We start from the raw sequence: 24,418 nt of genomic DNA on the forward strand, positions 1-24,418 counted from the left end.
GCACCGCCCATAACATACTACCTGCACAAACACAACAACAAAAAACACATACATACACCAACCAAAACCGTACTACTAACCCTAAATTAAAGCACCAAAACCCCACTTCCAGCCCTACACTAAACCCCACATACACAACTATCTATACACTACCCTTAACCCCTCCCTAACCCTAAGGTCCGTAACTACCGCACACTTACCCTACAGAACTATACCCACACAAAGTAAATATTCCGCACACATACACTTAACAAAACCCTACACTAAACCTTACATACATTACCTATCTATGCACTTACCTTAACCTGCACCCTAACCCTAAGGTCCGTAACTATCGCACACTTACCTTACGGAGCTATACCGCAGACGGGCCAACTATGACAATTCGACATTTCTGATTTCGCTATTTAGTGCGTTCGACGTTTCTGAGTTACGCTGTTTGTGTCGAGGGATTCGTATTCGACGGATTCCGCTTTCGTTTAATTAAAGTAGACCCAATAGAGGAAAGGTACAGTGGTAATGAATTTCAGCGTTACACCCGTAATCTTCATGAGTTGCCGTCTCTCTCTAGCTGAATCCTAGAAAAAACAAAGTCTGCTGACATTTGTACTGTGGATAGAATGTAAATGAAGATCACTAAACAAGTTCCATACAAGGTTAATGCATCATTGGAGATAATTTCCCTGAGATTTACACTTCTGGTTGTCCAATGTAGTTTCATTTGGCCCTTCACTGCAGATCAGCGCATCTTCATGCTTTTAATTTGGTCTTTACCTACTAGGAGGTTACTGGCTGTTTCTTTTACTGCAGGAAATACCACCATCTTGACGTTTATAGCATTGTCAGCATCACAAAGGTCCCATTTTGCCTACCTAAGTAACATAAATCTCATTTAATTTTTCAAATTGCAAACAGGGCATGTTTGTTAGAAAGTAAGATTTAGTGTAACTGCAGAATTTTCTGTTAGGCTTTAACGTTCAGTTTTTAGTAAACATGAAATACAAAAGATAGGCTAGGGTAGTTAAGAACTGACATGCACACTTCTGTTTTTGTCTTTTTCATTTTCTATCTTAGCATGCTGTGAGCAAACTAAGGCCAGCTAATGACATTCGTTTATGGATTTCAAGTCGGACAGATAGTGGTGTGCATGCACTTTGCAATTCTCTGCATGTTGATATCCAGAGAAAGGATGGAAAGCCTCCCTTTTCAGAAGATGTGCTTGTCAAAGCATTGAACTACCACTTACAACCAGAACCAATCAGGTGAGACATTTGTTGGCTTCATAGATAGTTTGTTTTTTTTCTGCTGTATAATAACACTATAACATTTTGGCAATTCTCATGTATTGAAAGATTTCTTACACCAACATCAATTTATCCTTAAAAAGGGATAAAACTCTTACCTGTGGAACAAGCTTCTCTACATACGAGACAGAATTCAGTTAGATGAATGGATGCAATCATATCAATTCATCTCAGGAGTCACTGGCTATAAACATTTAACTATGACAAATTAAAGATTATCACAACTCATTCCCTCCTTTTCTGCTTCTCGCCCTGTTTTTCTCTATTATCTCCATATTACCTTTCCATCTAACATAATCAAAGTTAAACCCATTCTCTTCCTATCTCCAAAGTTAACTCTATATCCTGCCATCATCTTCTGAGATATTATCCCACATTTAAGGGTTCGTCTTCTGTGGTCTCACTGGCTAAGCCTACCATAGTTCACATACCAGCGGCTTAGAATACACCCGTGAAGCTATGAACTGTGCCATAGCTCTCAACATAATCAGCAGCCCCCTTTCCCCATTTTTCTACATGGTGTCAGGGTTTCATGTTAACTGTTGCTATCTCTCTCTATTTAGTGCTACACTCCTGACACCTTGGACACTCATGCCTGACTGTCACAGATCTTCTCTCTTACAATCCATCCACCTATTTGCCGGATGTCCTCATTTCCTCTTACCTTCTTCCTGTCTGTCCCAAATCATCTTCACCAGATTGTCTTCTGCTTTTCTGCACATGTGCCCAAACTACCATAATCTGTTCTCTTTGATCTTTTCTGCAATTGTAACTACTTTGGCTTCTGCTCTTATGCCCTCATTTCTTTGTCTGTCCCACAGTGAGCATCATACCATCCTTCTCAGGCACTTAATTTCCATCATCTCTAGCTTCTTCATCTGCTCTGCCTTTACTACCCAGGTTTCTGTACCATACAGTAGTACTGGTTGCACAGCTGTCTTGTACTTTTCAGTTTCTTTGACGTTCTTCTGTCATACACTACACCTGACACTTTTTGCCCCCAGATCCTAGCTTTGACATCTTCATTCAGACTTCCCTTCTCCTAAACCACCCCTCCCAGAAACCTGAAGCTGTTAACCTGTTAAACTGCCTTCTCCTCTGTCTGAGTTCTCAGTGTATTCTTATTTCCCCAATTTTCTGACATTACCACTGTCTCATCTGTACTTAGTTTCATCCCATTTGCCTTCAGTTTTGCATTCAATTCCCCTATCATTTGCTGATGCTCTCAACCTCTTAGAATCATAGGGGATTACTAGGCTAATGGCCTTGGGCCCCTTACAAGCCTAGCCAAGACTTTATCCCCAAAATGAAACCTCAGTCAACACCTGTCACTCCAGTCAGTGAGGGACACAGGTGTCTGCATAGGACAGGTGTTGAAGGCCATGGATTCTCTTTATCAGGTATTTCAGTGGCCTTTCTAGTTGGTACAGATGTTTGGAGATGTACATACCAAATGGAGTGTTATATTCAAGTATTGGTCTAATGAGGAAGGAGTATAGAGAGGTAAGAACCTCTTTTTTTTCTGGATGGGATGAACCATGTAAAAGGCTTTTTTGACCACTGCCACCACATTATGGTCGAATGTGAGATAGTTATCAACCTGAGTGCCCAGGTCTCTCACCACAGGTTGTGTGCTTAGAGGGTTGCCGTTGATGTAATCAGTAGGGGCTGTGTATTTGCCGAATGGTGTTGTAAAGGCTGCCAGCCTAGCTAGATAGAATTTTGTAGATAACTATGTGCCATTGTAAATATTAATATAATCTGTAGACTTGTTTTACAAATGTAAAGAAAACTAAATGTAAGAAAACTGTGTTATATGCTGAACTTCAAAAATGTAACCACAGTGTTCCCTGCTGAAAGAAAGCAGTTAAGTAAAGAATTACAACTTTGTTTGATCTCAAGCTCAGAGACAGGATGTCTGGGCTAGCAAATTCTTTCTATTGTTATTAAGACAGAGATATAGATAGATTTTACATGTAAAAGTGTCTTGTTTTGCTGTGGCTTCCTGGGCAGATGCACCTTACAAAGAAGTGTAAATTTTGAATTTCTGTTTGTCTGGGGAACTAAAAGAGAAGTGATAAAAATTATGTAATGTGAAATGACTCAGCAGTACTGTGTATTATCAATTTAAGACTTTCTCAGAAATGCCCGAGTGGGAGATTGTGTCATCAGAGAGAAAGATTGAGCATTTTGGATTTTCTCTGAAGCTGACAACAACTCACCAGCACTTTGCCTTGTAAGTGAAGTTATTTAGGACATAGTTTCTCTTGTTAGTTAGGAATTTAGACAGATTAGTTTAGCTGTTTTCTATATTTATGTCATACTATCCTACAATATTGTTTTAAAGTTCCTGTGATTTCTGAGCTCTGGATTAGCACTGTGTTGAATTGATGACATTTGTCTTGTGTTTTTATTATTTATTATTAAATATTTTTAAACTTTTCAACTGTGGCTGCTTTGTGTAGAGATACTTTAAGTTCTTAGGGTACATTGCATGTATTTGGTGATACTGTCCAAGCCACTCCAATAGTCTTGCTGTTCGGCACACTTACTATTTGGATAACAGTAATTTTACACAGTGAAATCAGGCACCCTTTGGGAAGGGCCTTATAGTAGCTGATATTAGTGGTTGGAGGCAGTCAGTACTACGTAATAGTCTGGGCAGAAAGAGGACACAGCTGGAGAACCTGTGCCAGCCTTCCCCAGGAGTGTCTGTTTGTATTTAAGTCAAATCTTAAAGTGTGTGTGTGTGTGTGTGTGTGTGTGTGTGTGTGTGTGTGTGTGTGTGTGTGTGTGTGTGTGTGTGTGTGTGTGTGTCAGCTACTTGGGCAGGGACACGAAGCACTGGATGAACAGAGAGGCTGCTGGAGGTTTTAGCTTGACCATTAGGCCAAGGTCTGGACCCTATAGCTGTGCCAGTGGGGAGTCTTATTGGGGATCTGGAGAGAAAGGGAGAAACCAGCCCCAGACTGACTGTGATCTCTGTGTGCTCTTAAGGGAAATTGTACTTTACTGTGTGTGTACTTGTTATCCTCACAATGTGCACACCCCTCACTGGTGCTAGTGGTGAGGATTGAGGCTCCTTGATTACTAGGCCAGTGCATGGGCATCACATATTAATTGTTTGGGATTGATGGGATATCCACATCAGATATTAATTGTTTGATAGTAGTGAGTTAGCCACATCACATGCTAATTGGCTTGTAGTGGTGGTGTGGATATTGAATTCCTGTAACTTGTGTACAGTGATCACTGATGGTGTTTGTGTACTCTAAATCAGCCACGCAGTGAATATTCAGAGTTCAGATCACAATTGTTTTATTTCTTTTGTTAGCTTAATTAGTCAGGGAGAGCAGACAAGCATGTCAGCAGAGGAGTATGGTAAGCTGACAAGAAGCCATTTGGCTGAGATGTGCCATGTTAAAGGACTGGTGCATGGAAACCTGACTAAGGCAAACATGATTGCAGCTTTGGTGACAGCTGCATCACAGAACAGCAACCAGGAGGATGATCAGACTGGCCTTGGAGATGTACAACACTCAGAGAATGGACAGCTCAGCCTTTCTGCAGAGGACTTAAAAATCCATCTGGAGATGAAGAGATTTCAGTTGGAGGCCAGGTGTTTGGAAACAGAAGCAGCAGAGAGACTGAGACATCTACAAGCTGAGGAGATTGAGAAACTGCTATGCCTGGAAGCTGAGGAGAAGGAGAGGCAGAGGCAGCACGAAAAGGACATGCTGATTCTTTGCCAGAGTCATGGAGGTAATGGGGAAGGGAGTAACTGGACCCCAGAAGCACAAAAGGTCAGTAAATGTCTTTCGCAGTTTACAGAGGGGGATAATTTTGATAGTTTCATTCATATGTTTGAGAGGATATGCTAACAGTATGATGTTGACCAAAGGCTCTGGGTATGGTTAAGAACCCCTTACTCCATGGTAAAGCTGTAGTTGTGCTGTCTGAATTATCTTATTGTGAATTTTTGATTATACTGCTGTTGAGAATTGTTTGCTAGAATTTTTTAAGCTAACACCTGAAGCTTACAGGAAAAAGTTTCCTGAGCATAGACGGAAGGCAGATGAAAGTGTGTGTGAATATGTTGCTGAACTAAGCACTTATTTTTATAGGTGGGTGAGTGGATATCACCACTTTTGAATGCTAGCTGACCTTTTGCTGAGGGAACAAGCCCTTAGCACTTTGCCTGAGGATGTGGTAAGCTGATAGACAATGTGCTACTTCAGATGAGTTGAGAAGAAGGGGGACCTATACCTAGCAAGCAGGGCATCTCTGCACAGGAAAGGGACACCCAGAGCTGCTCATGGGTCTAAAGGAACCCATGGTGGGCAGCCCAGACTGCCCCATCAGAATCTGCCAGTAGCAGAGGAAGCCACTAGTCCAGGTACACATCCAGGACCTAGGGTTAAATGTTTTGAATGCAACCAGTGGAGCCATGTAGCATATGGATGGGCACAGAGGCAAGGTGGGGGAACAAAAGGTTTGGGAGCCAGTAAGTAGGAAGGACAAGATGCCAACACTAGGTTGTCTTGAGACAACAAGGGTACCAAACTGCCGTCCTGCAGATGTCCTGATAGGGAAGGATTTTGATGAGGCAGTACCATGTGTTTATGCAGTTACACGCAGTCAGGCTTGGAGACAAGCATGTGGGTCTGGTAGCCTGGAGGAGACCCAGACAGACTGCACACTTGCAGCCAGGACTGGTGAGGTGGTTACTTCAGGGAGGGAGCTACCTGGTAGCAGTGAGACTGAAGGTGAGCCACAGCTGCTTGTGGTACTGATGTTCCCTTGAACGAGTGACTGCAAAGGTAGAGGTGAGTAGTAATACCCAGGCTGACAGTGAGGCACTGTTGTCAGGGGATACCAGACATCCTGTGGAAGGGGAGCAGGGAAGGTTTACTAAGAGAGAGTTGAGACACGCTCAGCTCTCGGACCCTACATTACAAGGCCTGAGGTAGGTAGCTAGTGAGGCACCTGATTCTCAAGGGAAGGGTGAATCTGTATACTGGGACAGAGGGTTACTGTCTAGAGAGTGGACCCCTGAGGGAGGGTCAGAGAAGATGAGAGAATACAGCAGTTGGTAGTGCCTAGAGCCTACCATCTGGCACTGCTAGCCATAGCCCATGATATTCCCTTTGCAGGTGATATGGGTATGCAATGTGCAAAGAGACATATTATGCAGAACTTTTATTGGCCTGGGGTTTCCAGAGATGTAACAGAGTAGTGCAGGACCTGTGAGCAGTGTCAAAAGGTAGGCAAGGCAGGAGACAAGGTGAGAGCTCCTTTGATGCCTTTGCCTGTGATTGAAGAGCCATTTCAGAGGGTAGCTATGGATATTGTGGGGCCTCTGAATACCCCAAGTTCCACAGGGAAAAAGTATATCCTAGTTGTAGTAGATTATGCTACAAGATATCCTGAGGCAATGGCCTTGTCCTCCATTGAGGCAGTAAAGGTGGTAAATGCTTTGTTAGAAATTTTCAGCAGGGTAGGTTTCCCAAAAGAACTACTGACTGACAGAGGTGCCAATTTCGTATCAGATTTGCTGGCTTGTCTGTGGAAGTACTGTGGGGTGAAGCACCTAAAGACCACCTCGTACCATCCCCAGACTAATGGTCTTGTTGAGAGGTTAAAGTCTACACTCAAGTCCATGCTACATACATTTGCAGACCAGTTTAAGAGCAATTGAGACAAATGTTTACCCCATCTGTTATTTACAGAGAGGTTCCCCAGGAATCCACAGATTTTTCACCCTTTGAGTTGCTGTATGGGCATAGGTTGAGGGGACCTCTAGATTTAGTTTGTGATGAGTGGGAAGATGAGTGTGAATCTCACAAGGAGTCTGTTGTGGAATATGTCCTAATCCTCAGGAAATGGCACAGGGAACTCATGGGCTTGGCCCAGGAGAAGCTGGCAGAAACCCAACAGAAAAAGGTTTGATACAACAGGAATGCTCGAGCTAGAGAGTATGCTGTAGGGCAACAGGTAATGATTCTCATTCTTGTCAGACACAGCAAGATACAAGCAACCTGGAAGGGACCCTACAAGGTGATAAGGAAGGTCAGTGATGTTAACAATGTGGTAGAACTGCTAGGCAGGAGGCAGGGGCACAAATTGTACCATGTTAACATGATGAAACCATACCATGATAGGGCGGCTCTTGTGTTAAGTATTTGCAGTGGATTGTTGGAAGAGTCTGAGGGAGATCTGGTGACTGATCTCCTCAGTGAGGCTCAGACTGTCACCTCAGTGGAAGGGGTAGCAATATCCCAGCAGCTATCTCCTACCCAGGTTTGAGAACTCCAAGCAGTGTTACAGAAGTTTGGAGACATGTTCACTGGGAAACCAGGGTGCACCACCAAGTGGATACAGGACTCCAAAGGCCTATTAGGCAGGCCTCTTATAGGGTGCCTGAGAGAGACAAACAGACTCTGAGGGAGGAGATACAGGAAATGTTGGAACTACGGGTAATTCAGAAGTCCAACAGTCCCTAAGCCTGCCCAGTGGTGCTGGTACCAAATAAGGATGACAATACCAGGTTCTGTGTGGACTACAGGAAATTAAATAGTCACACAGAGTCAGATGCTTATCCCAAGCCTAGGACAGATGAAGACTTAGAGCAGCTGGGTGGGGCTAACTATCTTACCAAGGGTTACTGGTAGGTGCCCTTGACTCCCAGTGCTAGAGAGATGTCAGCCTTTATGACTCCATTTGGCTTGTATGAGTTCACAAAGATGCCCTTTGGGATGAAAAATGCCCCAGCGACTTCCAGATGCTGGTAGATCATATCCTAGCAAGCTTTTGCTTACCTAGATGATATTGCCATCTACAGCCATTCCTGGCAAAAGCACCATCATAATTTCTGGGAGGTGGTGGGCAGACTACAGAGGGCAGGGTTGACCATTAAGCTGAGCAAATGTCAGGTGGTTATGGCATAGGTCTTCTACTTGGGACATTGAGTGGGGAGTGGTGAGATCAGACCAGAACTTGCCAAAGTAGAAGCCATTCAGGCATGGCCTGCACCTGTTACAAAAAGCAGGTGAGGGCATTTTTAGGGACAGCAGGATACTACAGAAAGTTCGTCCCCAGTTATAGTACCGTAGCTGCCAGATAAGGTAGTGTGGACCCCAGCATGTGAGCAAGGCATTCCAGAAGCTTAATGAAGCTTTGGGAGGACCCCCTTTATTAGCCAGTCCAGATTACAGCAAATAATTTGTTGTGCAAGTGGATGCTTCAAACCATGGAGTGGGGGCTGTACTTATCCAGATTTCTTCAGAGGGAGAAGAGCAACCAGTGGTTTATCTCAGTCATAGGCACCAACCCAGGGAGGAATGCTATGCAGCTGTAGAAAAAGAATGTCTAGCCATAGTGTTGACACTGCAATACCTTCAGCCTTATCTGTATGAAAGAAAATTCACTGTAGTTATAGATCACAATCCCGTAACATGGTAACACTGAGCCAGCCAGCAAAATTCCAAGTTGCTAAGTTGGAGCCTAGGGTTGCAAGCATATATGTCAGTGCCATACCACAATGGGGTTAGCAACACCAATGCAGATGGGCTCTCAAGACAGGGAATGGGGTAAGGTATACTCAGGTAGACCTATCCCTCTCAACCAGTGTTTCTCAGGGGTCACTTGAAAGACTAGCTTGAGTTCTCTGGGGGGGGGGGGGAGATATGTGAAGACTGACAGCCTAGCTAGATAGAATTTTGTAGATAATTCTATGTCATTGTAAATGTTAATATAATTTACAGGCTTGTAACCACAGTGTGCTCTGCCAGAAGAAAGCTGTTAAGTAAAGAATTACAGCTGTGTTTGATCTCAAGCTAGGAGGCAGGATGTCTGAGCTAGCAAATTTGTTCTATTGTTATTAACATAGAGATAATGGCTAGATTTTACATGTAAACGTGTCTTGTATTGCTGTGGCTTCCTGGCCAGGTGCAGCTTACAAAGAAATGTAAATTTTGAGCTTCTGTTAGCCTGATAACTAAAGGAGAAGTGATAAAAATGATCTAATGTGAAATGACTCAGCAGTACTGGGTATTATCAATTTAAGACTTTTTCAGAGATGCCCGAGTGGGAGATTGTGTCATCAGAGAGAAAGATTGAGCATTTTGGATTTTGTCTGAAGCTGACAACAACTCAACAGCACTTTGCCTTTTAAGCAAAGTTATTTAGGGCATAGTTTCTCTTAGAGTTAGATAGGAAGTTAGCCGGATTCGTCTAGCTGTTTTCTATATTTATGTCAGACTATCTTACAATATTATTTTAAAATTCCTGTGATTTATGAACTCTTGAGTAGCACTGTGTTGAATTGATGAAATTTGTCTTATGTTTTTATTATTAAATATTTTTTAAACTTTTCAACTGTGGCTGTTTTGTCTAGAGATAATTTAAGCTCTTAGAGTACAGGGTTGGGAGGGTGGCCAAATGCTTAAGGTGTTTGCCTCACAAACACAAGGTGCAGGGTTCGAGTCTCACAAGGGATAATTGGCTAGGCTTAAAATGGCTCGCAAGAGCAGTTAGCTTAGTACTAACCTATGAACCTCTACACTCTACATTGCATGTATTTGGTGATACTGTCCAAGCCACTCCAATAGTCTTGCTGTTTGGCACACTTACTATTTGGATAGCAGTAATATTGCACAGTGAAATTGGACACCCTTTGGGAGGGGCCTTATAGTAGCTGATATTAGTGGTTGGTAGCAGTCGGTACTACCTTATAGTCTGGGCAGAAAGGGGGCACAGCTGGAGAACCTGTGCCAGCCTTCCCCAGGAGTGTCTGTGTGTTTTGTATCTAAATCAAATCTTAAAGTTTGTGTGTGTGTCAGCTACTTGGGCAGGGACATGAAGCACTGTTTGGACAGAGAGTGTGCTGGAGGTTTTAGCTTGACCCCACTAGACCGAGATCTGGACCTTATAGCTGTGCCAGTGGGGAGTCTTATTTGGGATCTGGAGAGAAAGGAAGAAACCAGCCCTAGACTGACTGTGATCTCTGTGTGCTCTTAAGGTAAATTGTACTTTACTGTGTGTGTACTTGTTATCATCTCAATGTGCATGCCCTTAACTGGTGCTAGTGGTAAGGATTGAGGCTCCTTGATTACTGGGCCAGTGCACAGGCATCATAGGTATGATGATACTTTTTTTTTGCATTTAGCTTGAGGCCATAACGTTGAAACCAGTCATTAGTCGCTGTGAGACCCTCTTGCAGTATGTTAATATCATTTGGGGAGTCAGTGACAGCACCCAACTTACAGTCATCCACAAACTTGGTCAGCCACAGGCCTTTTGTCTTTGCCTGGACCTCTGAGAAGTAGATGCCAAATAGTAGGGGCCCCAGGACAGATCTCTGGGGAACTCCACTAGTGGCAGGTCTGCGATCAGAGGTGGAGGCACCTTTTTTCACTTTGAGGTACCTGTCAGTGAGCCATTTGGCCACCCACCTGATGAGATAGGGATTTACGCCAAGTTGTGTTAGGTTTTTGATGATGCCAGAGTGGGAGATTGTGTTAAAGGCCTTGGCTAGGTCAGAGTAAGCTGTATGCACTGACCTTCCATCATCCAGGGCCTTGGTGACAGTCTCAAAGAAGTTAACCAGGTTCAGCAGGCAAGATCTGCCGTAGACAAATCCAAACTGGGTGGGGTCAAGTGCTTGGAGATTGCCTATGTTCTTGTTTATGAGATCTAGTCAAGCTAATGGGGCAGTAGTTTCCAGGGTCAGTAGTGGCACCATCTTTGTGCAAGGGGATGACAATGGCAGTTCTCCACTCTGCTGGAATGAAGCCTGTATCTAGGCTATGGTTGAACAGGGCACTCAGTGGCGAAGCCAGTTCTTGCTGGAGATGGTGCAGAATACAGCCTGGGATACTATCAGGTCCCATGGAAGCTGTGTTCTTTGCCTTGGATAGGGCCTTTAGTACTGGATCTAGAGAGATGTGAGGTGTGAGACAAGTATCGGGATGTCGAAAAAGGCATTTGGGGGGGGTGAAGTTTGCACTGAACCTGTCTACTAGCAGGTTGACTAACTCAACAGGATCGGTGTAAGTGATACTGTTAAGTACTAATTCGGAACAAACCTGGGCTTTGCCATGGAGGTTCCTGACGTAACTGAAGAAAGCTTTGTCATGTCCCTTTGTTTCAGAGGCTAATTTTGATTCATAATTGGTTTTGGAGACTTTCACTAGTGATCTAATTTGCTTGTTGAGGCTAAGGAGGGAAATTTGCAATTTGGAATATGTTCCTTTTTACCATTGGACAACAGTTTCTTCCTTTTGTTGTAAAGCTTGTTGATAGAGTATGTCCACTAAACAGGTTTGTGTTTCCTTGAGGAGCTGGTTTAGTTCTGTTGGGTATGGTTGAGTCCATGCAGTTGTGCAGATGCTTGTAAACTGCATTGGCATATACTGTTCAGCATAGTTGTCTGCATCCTCTTAGGGGGACGGTGGTGTGAAGTTACAGATACCCTCCCTTAGGAGGTTATAGTCAGCTTTTGAGAAGTTTTTTTAACTTGATTATGGTTGGGGGAGGGTTGGGTGGGACAGAAACTTCGAATGAGACAGTCCGATGATCTGACCTCACCAGGGAAGAGCATACTGTAGGTGTGTTGCAGCAGTTGCCTATGTTAGTGAGAACCAAGTCCAGAATGTTATCTCCCCTTGTGGGGGATGAGACAAGCTGGTCCAATGTGTTAGAACTGATGAAATCAAGGAATCATTGAGTGAGTGCATTAGTGCAGGAATGGTTCACTCAGTCTGTGGTGGGGTAATTGAAGTCACCAAGGATCAGGGTGTTAGGAGGTACCTCAGTGAAGTCAAGTAGATCCAGGTAAGAGGAATGGATATCCTGAGTCATGGAGGGGGTCTATAGCTGGCTATAACTTGGATGGGTATCTTGCCAACTGTCAGTTGCACCTGCAGTAGTTCCAGTGCACCATACTAGCAAACCTGTCTGGAGGTGTGCCTGTCCTTAATGAAGATAGAGACTCCAACACCCTTAGTTTTCCCGACCTTATTTTGGGGTCAAAATGAGGTATAGCCTGGTAAGGCAGGGGTGCTCTTCGCAGCCCTGAGCCAAGTTTTCGTGACCATACAGACATCAGCATCTTCTAGTGCAAGGATAGCCTCCGGTGAGTGCTTTTTCAGGTAAAGGCTCCTAGCGTTAAGCAGCATGACCTTCAATTTGTTTTTTGACAGATCGTTTATGTTGGAAGATTAGCACAAAAAATGTGGGCAAAGCCAAAGATAATGGGGAGACAAAGCCCCAGAAATAGGGATGTGTTTTAAACGTTCCTGTTATAAACTTAGAAAGTTGCTAGAATAAAAGATCTTGTGTTACATGCATTTACTGAAGGTTATGAAACATGAAACTCAAATGTCTGTCATTATTTAGTGAATCCAGTCCTCATTTATTTGCTACAAAATCCAGAAAAACGCACATTTTATGAGGAACAGACTATAGGGTCATAAGAAAATTAGTAGGCTATCAAACTGGAGGCCATTTTAAGACCAGCTGTTTTAACCCAATGTAATACCGCAGCGGTACTACTCATACCCAAGATTGCATTTAGTGATGACTGCCCATGTCCAGGAGGGTTGTGGGCGCTATCCCTGGTAAGAATTTATGGTGCCCCATCCACTCATCCCGGTTCCTCTTGAACAGTGTCACAGAGGTGCTCTGTTTCACATGAATTGGTAGCCTGTTCCAAAGACGTGGCAGTTACCGAGAGATAAATCTGTCCCTCCAGCATGTCCTATTAAAGTTGCAATCTATATTTAAGTCCCTGGAATAAGTAGCACTAGAACCATTTGATTTATGGATATGCAGTGAAGTGAAAATCTGGAGAGCTGAAAGGTATGAACTGCACCTAATGTGGCTGTAAGCGCTGTATTTATATTTCTGTAGCTTATCATATTGAGAAACAAACAAACCAAACTAATACACGATGCTGAAAACTCTGCTTGAGAACACCTGAAGCTTAACAACTATGTAAAAATGAACTTTAATTGTCAAAATATAAAACAAATAAGCACTTTAATCTAAAAGCATACAGACTTCTTCAGATAAAACTTGCCAGGGACATTGAGGACATTGTGTGTAGTAGTTTTTCAATCCGTGATAAAGTGATTTGCATTCCTGGAAAATTTAACTGCTATACAAAAGAGATTGTTTATCCTGCTGTATGCCAACTTTGTAATAGTTTTTATGTTGACAAATCAGAGCACAAACTTAGAGATTGTATATATGAGCACAGTTATGAAATAAGGAAAGCTGAATCTAAGAATGCTCTCTATAAACATATTCAGCAATGGTCGGGCCACCATTTTCTGTTTGTTATTTTAGATGAAGTGGAAGCTAATCCTTGGGGTGGTCCTTGGAAATTATTGATTCGAGAGAGGTAACTTTGATGGTAGAATTTTTTGAATGCTTCAGCATACCCCCAGGACTCAATGAAGTCATAGCAATACAGCGCTTACTTAAAAGGAAAGCGCATGAAAGGTGATTGTGCTTGCATTTTTTATTTTTTATTTATTATGCAATTTTTGTATGCTGTTATATTACGGTAATTTATGAGCCTATGACTTAATCAAAATACACATGGGTTGAGTAAGATTTGTATCTGATTTTAGACAACTGCTGCTTTAAGAGTTTGGAGCCATTTTTTGCAGTGGAGTTGTCATGTGATTTAGAAGCTTATTTAAGAGCAAATTCTAAACTTGGCAAGTTTTACCTGAAAAAGTCTGTATGCTTTTAGACAAAAAAGCGTATTGTTTTATATTTTGACTATTAAAGTTTATTTTATACTTTTATTGAGCTTCTGGTGTTCTCCAGCAGAGGTTTCAGCATTGTCTAGCCCTTATCAAGCATTGTGCCTTTGAATTCCATGTCTGTTATGCAGGTATTGTATTACTGCTGTAGTCTGTTTCTTGTTTAATGTTTTCATAGGCTTGCAATTTTTATATGCTTGAAGCATTACTAACCTACCTTGCAATGCAGTGTACAGGTGTTTACACATACACTCATACTCACTGCATCTGTTTCCCAGATACAGCTTTAGACATTTATTTATTTTACATTTGTTGACCGGGCTAGTCCAACTGGATACATGTCCATTTTCAGTAGAGGCCCGGGGAGAAAAGCTCTACAGTCACATTATTATTTACAGTAAGAGACATTTTACAAATGGAGGTACATTACAGTTTTTTTACTATTCATTGGATTTTTGCTTACAGATTTTAGTACATATCAGGTATAGTTAGTCATACAGAGAAATCGCTAGTAAAACTTTTTAACTGTAGAGCCACACTCTCTTTTTTGGTAACAGAAAAGTAACTAGCACATACAGATAAGATGATTAATACCCATAGATAAGTGAGGAAGTTAGTCAGGGTTAGCACAGGGGCATAACTATTGTGATTTAGGGTATGGTTTCAGTTTGCTTTTAAATAGGGTGATTGAGGAAAGGGAGGTTAGGTCACCGGGGAGGGAGTTCCAGGTTTTGCCCACAGTATTAGAGAACAGAGAGTCACCAGCCAAATTGTTAGTTTTACCTATTTGCACAAGTTGTTTATTAGATGAGCGAAGGGTCTTTAGGTTGCTATAGGGGGTGATTTGTAAGTATTGGTATGTTAGGTTGATACAGGATCTTGTGGGCAACTGTTAGTTGGTTAAATAGTAGAAGATTTGGCAACTCTAACCATCCTAGCTGTTTAAAATTGTTACAATGATGGGTTCTGTAGGTAGACCCAGTTGCAACTCTGGCAATGTTATTGTAGTAGATGGCCAGCTTGTTCAAGTTGCTTTTGCATAGTTTAGTATATATAGGGGAGGCGTAAAGAAGAGTAGAGATTAAGTGGGTATGAGCAATAGTGGACCTGGCTAGTGGGGTTAGAAAAGGTTTGATCCTGTTGAGGGAACCTAGTTTTTTTGTTGACTGTTTTTATAGTACTGTTTATATGGGAATCAAAGGTAAGGCTGTTACCTATTAGTACCCCAAGTAGTTTTGTAGTAGGATCAGGGGATATGATAGTGCCATTACTTGATCTAACAGTAAAATTAAGTGGGGAGGCTCTACGGCCGGGAGAGAATAGTAGTAGCTTTGTTTTTTTGGGGTTCAAGATAAGACATTGGTGTAGAAGCCATTTCTCAACTGTATTAAACACGTTTTGGGTTAAGGACTGTAGATCTGATGGAGAAGTGGCTGAGCATATTAATGTTGAATCATCTGCATTTTGGATACAAGTAGCTTGAGGTATTACAGAATGTAGGTCATTTATAAATATAGAAAATAAGACTGGACCTAGTATGGAGCCTTGAGGGACACCAAGGGTAACTGGGAGGTGTGAAGATAAGTTGTTCTCCCATAGTACAGCCTGTTGTTTAGGTAGGATTGGAACCATTGTATAGCCAGTGTATCTACTTACAGGTTTTTGAGTATGTTAATGAGCAGGTGGTGGTTTAGCATGTCGAAGGCTTTCAACAGATCGATAAGGAGGGCAGACGATAGAGCCTCATTATTATGATTTTTATTAATACAGTCAGAGAAGGATAAAAGAGCAGAGGTGATGCTATGAAATGGCCTAAAATCATGTTGGCAGTTAGCTAGTAAGTTGTTTTGGATTAGGTAGTTTAACAGTTGTTTATGAATGCATTTCTCCATGATTTTTGCAAGTAGAGATAATATGGCTATAGGTCTACAGTTTGATAATTCGTTGGAGTTACCACCTTTATGCAGGGGGATAATATGTGAAATTTTCCATATTGATGGGATAGTTCCTTTATAATGGTTCTATTAATCAGGATGGATATGGGGTAGGCTATGGCTTTTGCAGCTTTTTGCAGGTATTCTGCAGGTAGTAGGTCTGCAGAGAGGGTGGTAGGTTTAAGTTTTTGAATGAGGGTGCAGACAAGGGATGTGGGAACAGGTTGAAAGTGAAATCATCGGGGTTTGAGTTGGAAGAGGTGGAAGATGAGGTGTCAGGGGATAGCTGATTGGCAAGAGATTGAATGATCTCTGTGAAGAAAGTGTTAAAGGTATTGGCTATTTGCTTGGGACTACTGTGATCAGAACCTAAAGGGGTGGGTGTGATTGAGCGACCTGGGCGTAGAAGTTTATTGATGCCTGGCCAGAATTTTTGTAGTTTGTTTTGGTGGGTTTGTTGGAGCTGAAAGTAAAAATTACTTTTGTCCAACTGTATGGCTTTGTTTCTTTTTTAAGCTGTCTAAACTTTAATTGATCTGCAGGGCTTTTAGTAGTAGGCCAATTGACCCAGTCATACTATGATTTTAAGGTTCAGTGATCATTACTCATACAGTACCTTTATTCAGTAGTACCCCTGCATGTGTCCTTCATCTTACCTTGCTGTGTAGCAGGTTAGCTCTTGGTCTAATTTTCCTTAAACAATTTTGCACATTTCAGATATACTCACTTTATCCCTTTACTTCAATTAAGGCAGTGGTTGCCAACCTTTTTTGCACCAAAGACCGGTTTCGTGTAAGGCAATTTTCCATGAACCGGCCATTTCGCACGTGTATAATAAAACATAAAGTGCATAATATTTATTTATTTAACATTTGTTTACCGGGGAGGTCCAACTAGAAGTCCATTTTCAGCCGAGACCTGTGGAGAAAAGCACCAAAGGACAGTAAAAAGACAATTGGAAATAATTGTAAAAAAAAAGGGTACATTCTACTGAACAGCATAACTTTGAGTTAGTACATAACAATAGTAACAGTACAGCAAGTGAGAATAATTACAGTTACAACATAAAGCCAGCATAACACTGAGTTAGTACATAACAATAGTAGCAGTACAGCAAGTGAGAATAATTTCAATTACAACGTGAAGCATAATTGCCTGCCTAACAGCATAACATTGAGTTACTACATAACAATAGTAACAGTACCTAAGTGAGACTAAGTACAATTACAACATGAAGCATAACTGTCTGCCTAACAGCATAAAATTGAGTTAGTACATGACAATAGTAACAGTACAGCAAGTGAGAATAACTACAATTACAACTTGAAGCATAACTGTTTGCCTAACAGCATAACATTGAGTTAGTACATTACAATAGTAACAGTACAGCAAGTGAGATTAATTACAATTACAACATGAAGCATAACTGTCTCCGTAACAGTATAACATTGAGTTAGGACATAATAGTAACAGTACAGCAAGTGAGAATAATTACAATTACAACATGAAGCATAACTGTCTGCCTAACAGCATAACATTGAGTTAGTACCTAACAATAGTAACAGTACAGCAAGTGGGAATAAGTACAATTACAACCTGAAGCATAACTGTCTGCCTAACAACATAACATTGAGTTAGTACATAATAGTAACAGTACAGCAAGTGAGAATAATTACAGTTACAACATGAAGCATAACTGTCTCCGTAACAGTATGGCATTGAGTTAGTATATAACAATAGTAACAGTACAGCAAGTGAGAATTATTACAATTACAACATGAAGCATAACTGTCTGCCTAACAGCATAACATTGAGTTAGTACATAATAGTAACAGTACAGCAAGTGAGAAGTTACAACATGAAGCATAACTGTCTCCGTAACAGTGTGGCATTGAGTTAGTATATAACAATAGTAACAGTACAGCAAGTGAGAATTATTACAATTACAACATGAAGCATAACTGTCTGCCTAACAGCATAACATTGAGTTAGGACATAATAGTAATAGTACAGCAAGTGAGAATAAATACAGTTACAACATGAAGCATAACTGTCTGCCTAACAGCATAACATTGAGCTAGTACATAAAAATAGTAACAGTACAGCAAGTGAGAATAATTACAATTACAACATGAAGCATAACTGTCTGCCTAACAAGATAACATTGAGTTAGTACATAATATTAACACTACAGCAAGTGAGAATAATTACAATTGCAGCAGGAAGCATAACTGTCTAACAGCATAACATTGAGTTAGTACATAAAATAGTAACAGTACTGCAATTGAGAATAATTACAGTTACAACATGAAGCATAACTGTCTGCAAAAAGCATAACATTGAGTTAGTACATAACAATAGTAACAGTATAGCAAGTGAGAATACAGTTACAGCATGAAGCTTAAATGTCTGCCTAACATCATAACATTGAGTTAGTACATAACAATAGTAGGAATACTGCAAGTGAGAATAATTACAATTACAACATGAAGCATAACTGTCTAACATCATAACATTGAGTTAGTACAGAACAATAGTAACAGTCCAGCAAGTGAGAATAATTACAATTATAACATGAAGTATAGCTGTATGCCTAACAGCTTATCATTGAGTTAGTACATAAAATAGTAACAGTACAGCAAGTAAGAATAATTACAGGTACAACATGAAGCATAACTGTCTGCCTAACAGCATTACATTGAGTTTGCACATAATATTCGTAACAGTACAGCAAGTGAGAATAATTAAAATTAAAACATGAAGCATAACTGTCTGCCTAACAGCATAACATTGAGTTAGTACCTAACAATAGTAACAGTACAGCAAGTGGGAATAAGTACAATTACAACCTGAAGCATAACTGTCTGCCTAACAACATAACATTGAGTTAGTACATAATAGTAACAGTACAGCAAGTGAGAATAATTACAATTACAACATGAAGCATAACTGTCTGCCTAACAGCATAACATTGAGATAGTACATAATAGTAACAGTACACAGAGTGAGAATAATTACATTTTCAACTTGAAGCATAACTGTCTGCCTAACGGAATAACATTGAGTTAGTACATAACAATAGTAACAGTACAGCAAGGGAGAATAACTAAAATTATAAAATGAAGCATAACTGTCTGCCTAACAGCATAACATTGAGTTAGTACATAACAATAGTAACAGTACAGCAAGTGAGAATAATTACAATTACAGCATGAAACATAACTGTCTGCCTAACGGCATAACATTGAGTTAGTACATAACAATAGTTACAGTACAGTAAGTGAGAATAGTTACAGTTACAACATGAAGCATAACTGTCTGCCTAACAGCATAACACTGAGTTAGTACATAACAATAGTTACAGTACAGTAAGTGAGAATAATTACAGTTACAACATGAAGCTTACCTGTCTGCCTAACCGTATAAAATTGAGTTAGTACATAACAATAGTAACAGTACAGCAAGTGAGAATAATTACAATTCCAACATGAAGCATAACTGTGAGCCTAACAGCATAACATTGTGTTAGTACATAACAATAGTAACAGTACAGCAAGTGAGAATAATTACAGTTACAACATGAAGCATATCTGTCCGACTTACAGCATAACATTTAGTTAGTATATAATATTAACAGTACAGCAAGTGAAAATAATTACAATTACAACATGAAGCATAGATGTCTGCCTAACAGCATAACATTGAGTTAGTACATAACAATAGTAAGAGTACAGCAAATGAGAATAATTACAATTACAACATGAAGCATAGATGTCTGCCTAACAGCATAACATTGTGTTAGTACATAACAATAGTAACAATACAGCAAGTGAGAATAATTACAATTACAGCATGAAACATATCTATCCGACTTACAGCATAACATTGAGTTAGTATATAATATTAACAGTACAGCAAATGAGAATAATTATAATTACAACATGAGGCATAACTGTCTGCCTAACAGCATAACATTGAGTTAGTACATAACAATAGTAAGAGTACAGCAAGTGAGAATAATTACAATTACAGCATGAAACATAACTGTCTGCCTAACGGCATAACATTGAGTTAGTACATAACAATAGTTACAGTACAGTAAGTGAGAATAGTTACAGTTACAACATGAAGCATAACTGTCTGCCTAACAGCATAACACTGAGTTAGTACATAACAATAGTTACAGTACAGTAAGTGAGAATAATTACAGTTACAACATGAAGCTTACCTGTCTGCCTAACCGTATAAAATTGAGTTAGTACATAACAATAGTAACAGTACAGCAAGTGAGAATAATTACAATTCCAACATGAAGCATAACTGTGAGCCTAACAGCATAACATTGTGTTAGTACATAACAATAGTAACAGTACAGCAAGTGAGAATAATTACAGTTACAACATGAAGCATATCTGTCCGACTTACAGCATAACATTTAGTTAGTATATAATATTAACAGTACAGCAAGTGAAAATAATTACAATTACAACATGAAGCATAGATGTCTGCCTAACAGCATAACATTGAGTTAGTACATAACAATAGTAAGAGTACAGCAAATGAGAATAATTACAATTACAACATGAAGCATAGATGTCTGCCTAACAGCATAACATTGTGTTAGTACATAACAATAGTAACAATACAGCAAGTGAGAATAATTACAATTACAGCATGAAGCATATCTATCCGACTTACAGCATAACATTGAGTTAGTATATAATATTAACAGTACAGCAAATGAGAATAATTATAATTACAACATGAGGCATAACTGTCTGCCTAACAGCATAACATTGAGTTAGTACATAACAATAGTAAGAGTACAGCAAGTGAGAATAATTATAATTACAACACGAAGCATAACTGTCTGCCTAACCACATAACTTTGAGTTAGTACATAACAATAGTAACAATACAACAAGTGAGAATAATTATAATTACAGCATGAAACATAACTGTCTGCCTAACGGCATAACATTGAGTTAGTACATAACAATAGTTACAGTACAGTAAGTGAGAATAGTTACAGTTACAACATGAAGCATAACTGTCTGCCTAACAGCATAACATTGAGTTAGTACATAACAATAGTTACAGTACAGTAAGTGAGAATAATTACAGTTACAACATGAAGCTTACCTGTCTGCCTAACCATATAAAATTGAGTTAGTACATAACAATAGTAACAGTACAGCAAGTGAGAATAATTACAATTACAACATGAAGCATAACTGTGAGCCTAACAGCATAACATTGTGTTATTACATAACAATGGTAACAGTACAGCAAGTGAGAATAATTACAATTACAACATGAAGCATATCTGTCCGACTTACAGCATAACATTGAGTTAGTATATAATATTAACAGTACAGCAAGTGAAAATAATTACAATTACAACATGAAGCATAGCTGTCTGCCTAACAGCATAACATTGAGTTAGTACATAACAATAGTTACAGTACAGTAAGTGAGAATATTTACAGTTACAACATGAAGCTTACCTGTCTGCCTAACCGTATAAAATTGAGTTACTACATAACAATAGTAACAGTACAGCAAGTGAGAATACTTACAGTTACAACCTGAAGCATAAATGTCTGCCTAACAGCATAACATTGAGTTAGTACATAACAATAGTAACAGTACAGCAAGTGAGAATAATTACAATTACAACATGAAGCATATCTGTCCGACTTACAGCATAACATTGAGTTAGTATATAATATTAACAGTACAGCAAGTGAAAATAATTACAATTACAACATGAAGCATAGATGTCTGCCTAACAGCATAACATTGAGTTAGTACATAACAATAGTCAGAGTACAGCAAATGAGAATAATTATAATTACAACATGAAGCATAACTGTCTGCCTAACCGCATAACTTTGAGTTAGTACATAACAATAGTAACAATACAGCAAGTGAGAATAATTATAATTACAACATGAAGCATAACTGTCTGCCTAACAGCATAACATTGAGATAGTACATAACAATAGTTACAGTACAGTAAGTGAGAATAGTTACAGTTACAACATGAAGCATAACTGTCTGCCTAACAGCATAACATTGAGTTAGTACATAACAATAGTTACAGTACAGTAAGCGAGAATAATTACAGTTACAACATGAAGCTTACCTGTCTGCCTAACCGTATAAAATTGAGTTAGTACATAACAATAGTAACAGTACAGCAAGTGAGAATACTTACAGTTACAACCTGAAGCATAAATGTCTGCCTAACAGCATAACATTGAGTTAGTACATAACAATAGTAACAGTACAGCAAGTGAGAATAATTACAATTACAACATGAAGCATATCTGTCCGACTTACAGCATAACATTGAGTTAGTATATAATATTAACAGTACAGCAAGTGAAAATAGTTACAATTACAACATGAAGCATAGATGTCTGCCTAACAGCATAACATTGAGTTAGTACATAACAATAGTAAGAGTACAGCAAATGAGAATAATTATAATTACAACTTGAGGCATAACTGTCTGCCTAACCGCATAACTTTGAGTTAGTACATAACAATAGTAACAGTACAGCAGGTGAGAATAATTACAATTACAACATGAAGCTTAACTGTCTGCCTAACATTATAACATTGAGTTAGTACATAATTGTTACAGTACAGCAAGTGAGAATAATTACAGTTTCAACATGAAGCATAACTGTCTGCCTAACAGCATAACATTAAGTTAGTACATAACAATAGTAAGAGTACAGCAAGTGAGAGTAATTACAATTACAACATGAAGCATAACTGTCTGTCTAACAGCATAACATTGAGTTAGTACCTAATAGTAACAGTACAGAAAGTGAGAATAATTACAATTACAACATGAAACATAACAGTCTGCCTAACAGCATACAATTGAGTTAGTACATAACAATAGTAGCAGTACAGCAAGTGAGAATAATTAAAATTACAACATGAAGCATAACTGTCTGTCTAACAGCATAACATTGAGTTAGTACATAACAATAGTAACAGTACAGCAAGTGAGAATAATTACAATTACATGAAGCATAACTGTCTGCCTAACAGCACAACATTGAGTTACTACATAACAATAGTAACAGTACCCAAGTGAGAATAAGTACAGTTACAACATGAAGCATAACTATTTGCCTAACAGCATGACATTGAGTTACTACATAACAAAAGTAACAATACAGCAATTGTGAATAATAATTACAACATGAAGCATAACTGTCTGCCTAACAGCATAACATTGAGTTAGTACATAACAATAGTAACAGTACAGCAATTGAGAATAATAATTACAACATGAAGCATAACTGTCTGCCTAACAGCATAACATTCAGTAAGTACATTATAATAGTAACAGTACAGCAAGTGAGAATAATTACACTTACAACATGAAGCATAACTGTCTGCATAACAGCATAACATTGAGTTAGTACATAACAATAGTAACAGTACAGCAAGTGAGAATAATTACAATTACATGAAGCATAACTGTCTGCCTAACAGCACAACATTGAGTTACTACATAACAATAGTAACAGTACCCAAGTGAGAATAAGTACAATTACAACATGAAGCATAACTATTTGCCTAACAGCATGACATTGAGTTACTACATAACAAAAGTAACAATACAGCAATTGTGATAATAATTACAACATGAAGCATAACTGTCTGCCTAACAGCATAACATTGAGTTAGTACATAACAATAGTAACAGTACAGCAATTGAGAATAATAATTACAGCATGAAGCATAACTGTCTGCCTAACAGCATAACATTGAGTTAGTGCATAACAATAGTAGCAGTACAGCAAGTGAGAATAATTACAATTACAACATGAACCATAACTGTCTGCCTAATGGCATAACATTGAGTTAGCACTTAACAGTAGTAACAGTGCACCAAGTGAGAATACTTAAAATTACAACTTGAAGCATAACTGTCTGCCTAACAGCTTAACATTGAGTTAGTACATAACAATAGTAACAGTACAGCAAGTGAGAATAATTGCAATTACAACATGAAGCATAACTGTCTGCCTAACGACATACCATTGAGTAAATAGATAACAGTAGTAACAGTACAGCGAGTGACAATAATTACAGTTACAACATGAAGCATAACTGTTAGCCTAACAGCATAAAATTGTTGGTACATAACAATAGTTACAGTACAGCAAGTGAGAATAATTACAATTACAAAGTGAAACGTAACTGTCTGCCTAACAGCATAACATTGAGTTAGTACTTAACAATAGTAACAGTACAGCAAGTGAGAATAATTACAATTACAACATGAGGCATAACTGTTTGCATAACAGTATAACATTTATCTTGTTAGTATCCAGCAATAATAATAAAACCTTCACAGTATCTATGGAGTAGTTAT

At 39.2% G+C, this 24,418-nt stretch overlaps 1 protein-coding gene across 2 annotated transcripts in view; it reads left to right on the forward strand.

The window, feature by feature from the left end:
* PUSL1 (pseudouridine synthase like 1) overlaps positions 1–24,418 on the forward strand; it is an 873,916-nt gene that overhangs the window by 175,053 nt on the left and 674,445 nt on the right. For both annotated transcript variants that reach the window (XM_044063203.1, XM_044063204.1), the window contains exon 3: positions 1,075–1,262. In XM_044063203.1, coding sequence (XP_043919138.1) covers positions 1,075–1,262 — 188 coding nt within the window. The remainder of the gene's footprint in view (positions 1–1,074; positions 1,263–24,418) is intronic.

Source organism: Protopterus annectens, chromosome 2.part1, assembly GCF_019279795.1.
Source record: "Protopterus annectens isolate FY-2018-M chromosome 2.part1, PAN1.0, whole genome shotgun sequence".
In the NCBI taxonomy this organism is placed as follows: domain Eukaryota; kingdom Metazoa; phylum Chordata; order Ceratodontiformes; family Protopteridae; genus Protopterus; species Protopterus annectens.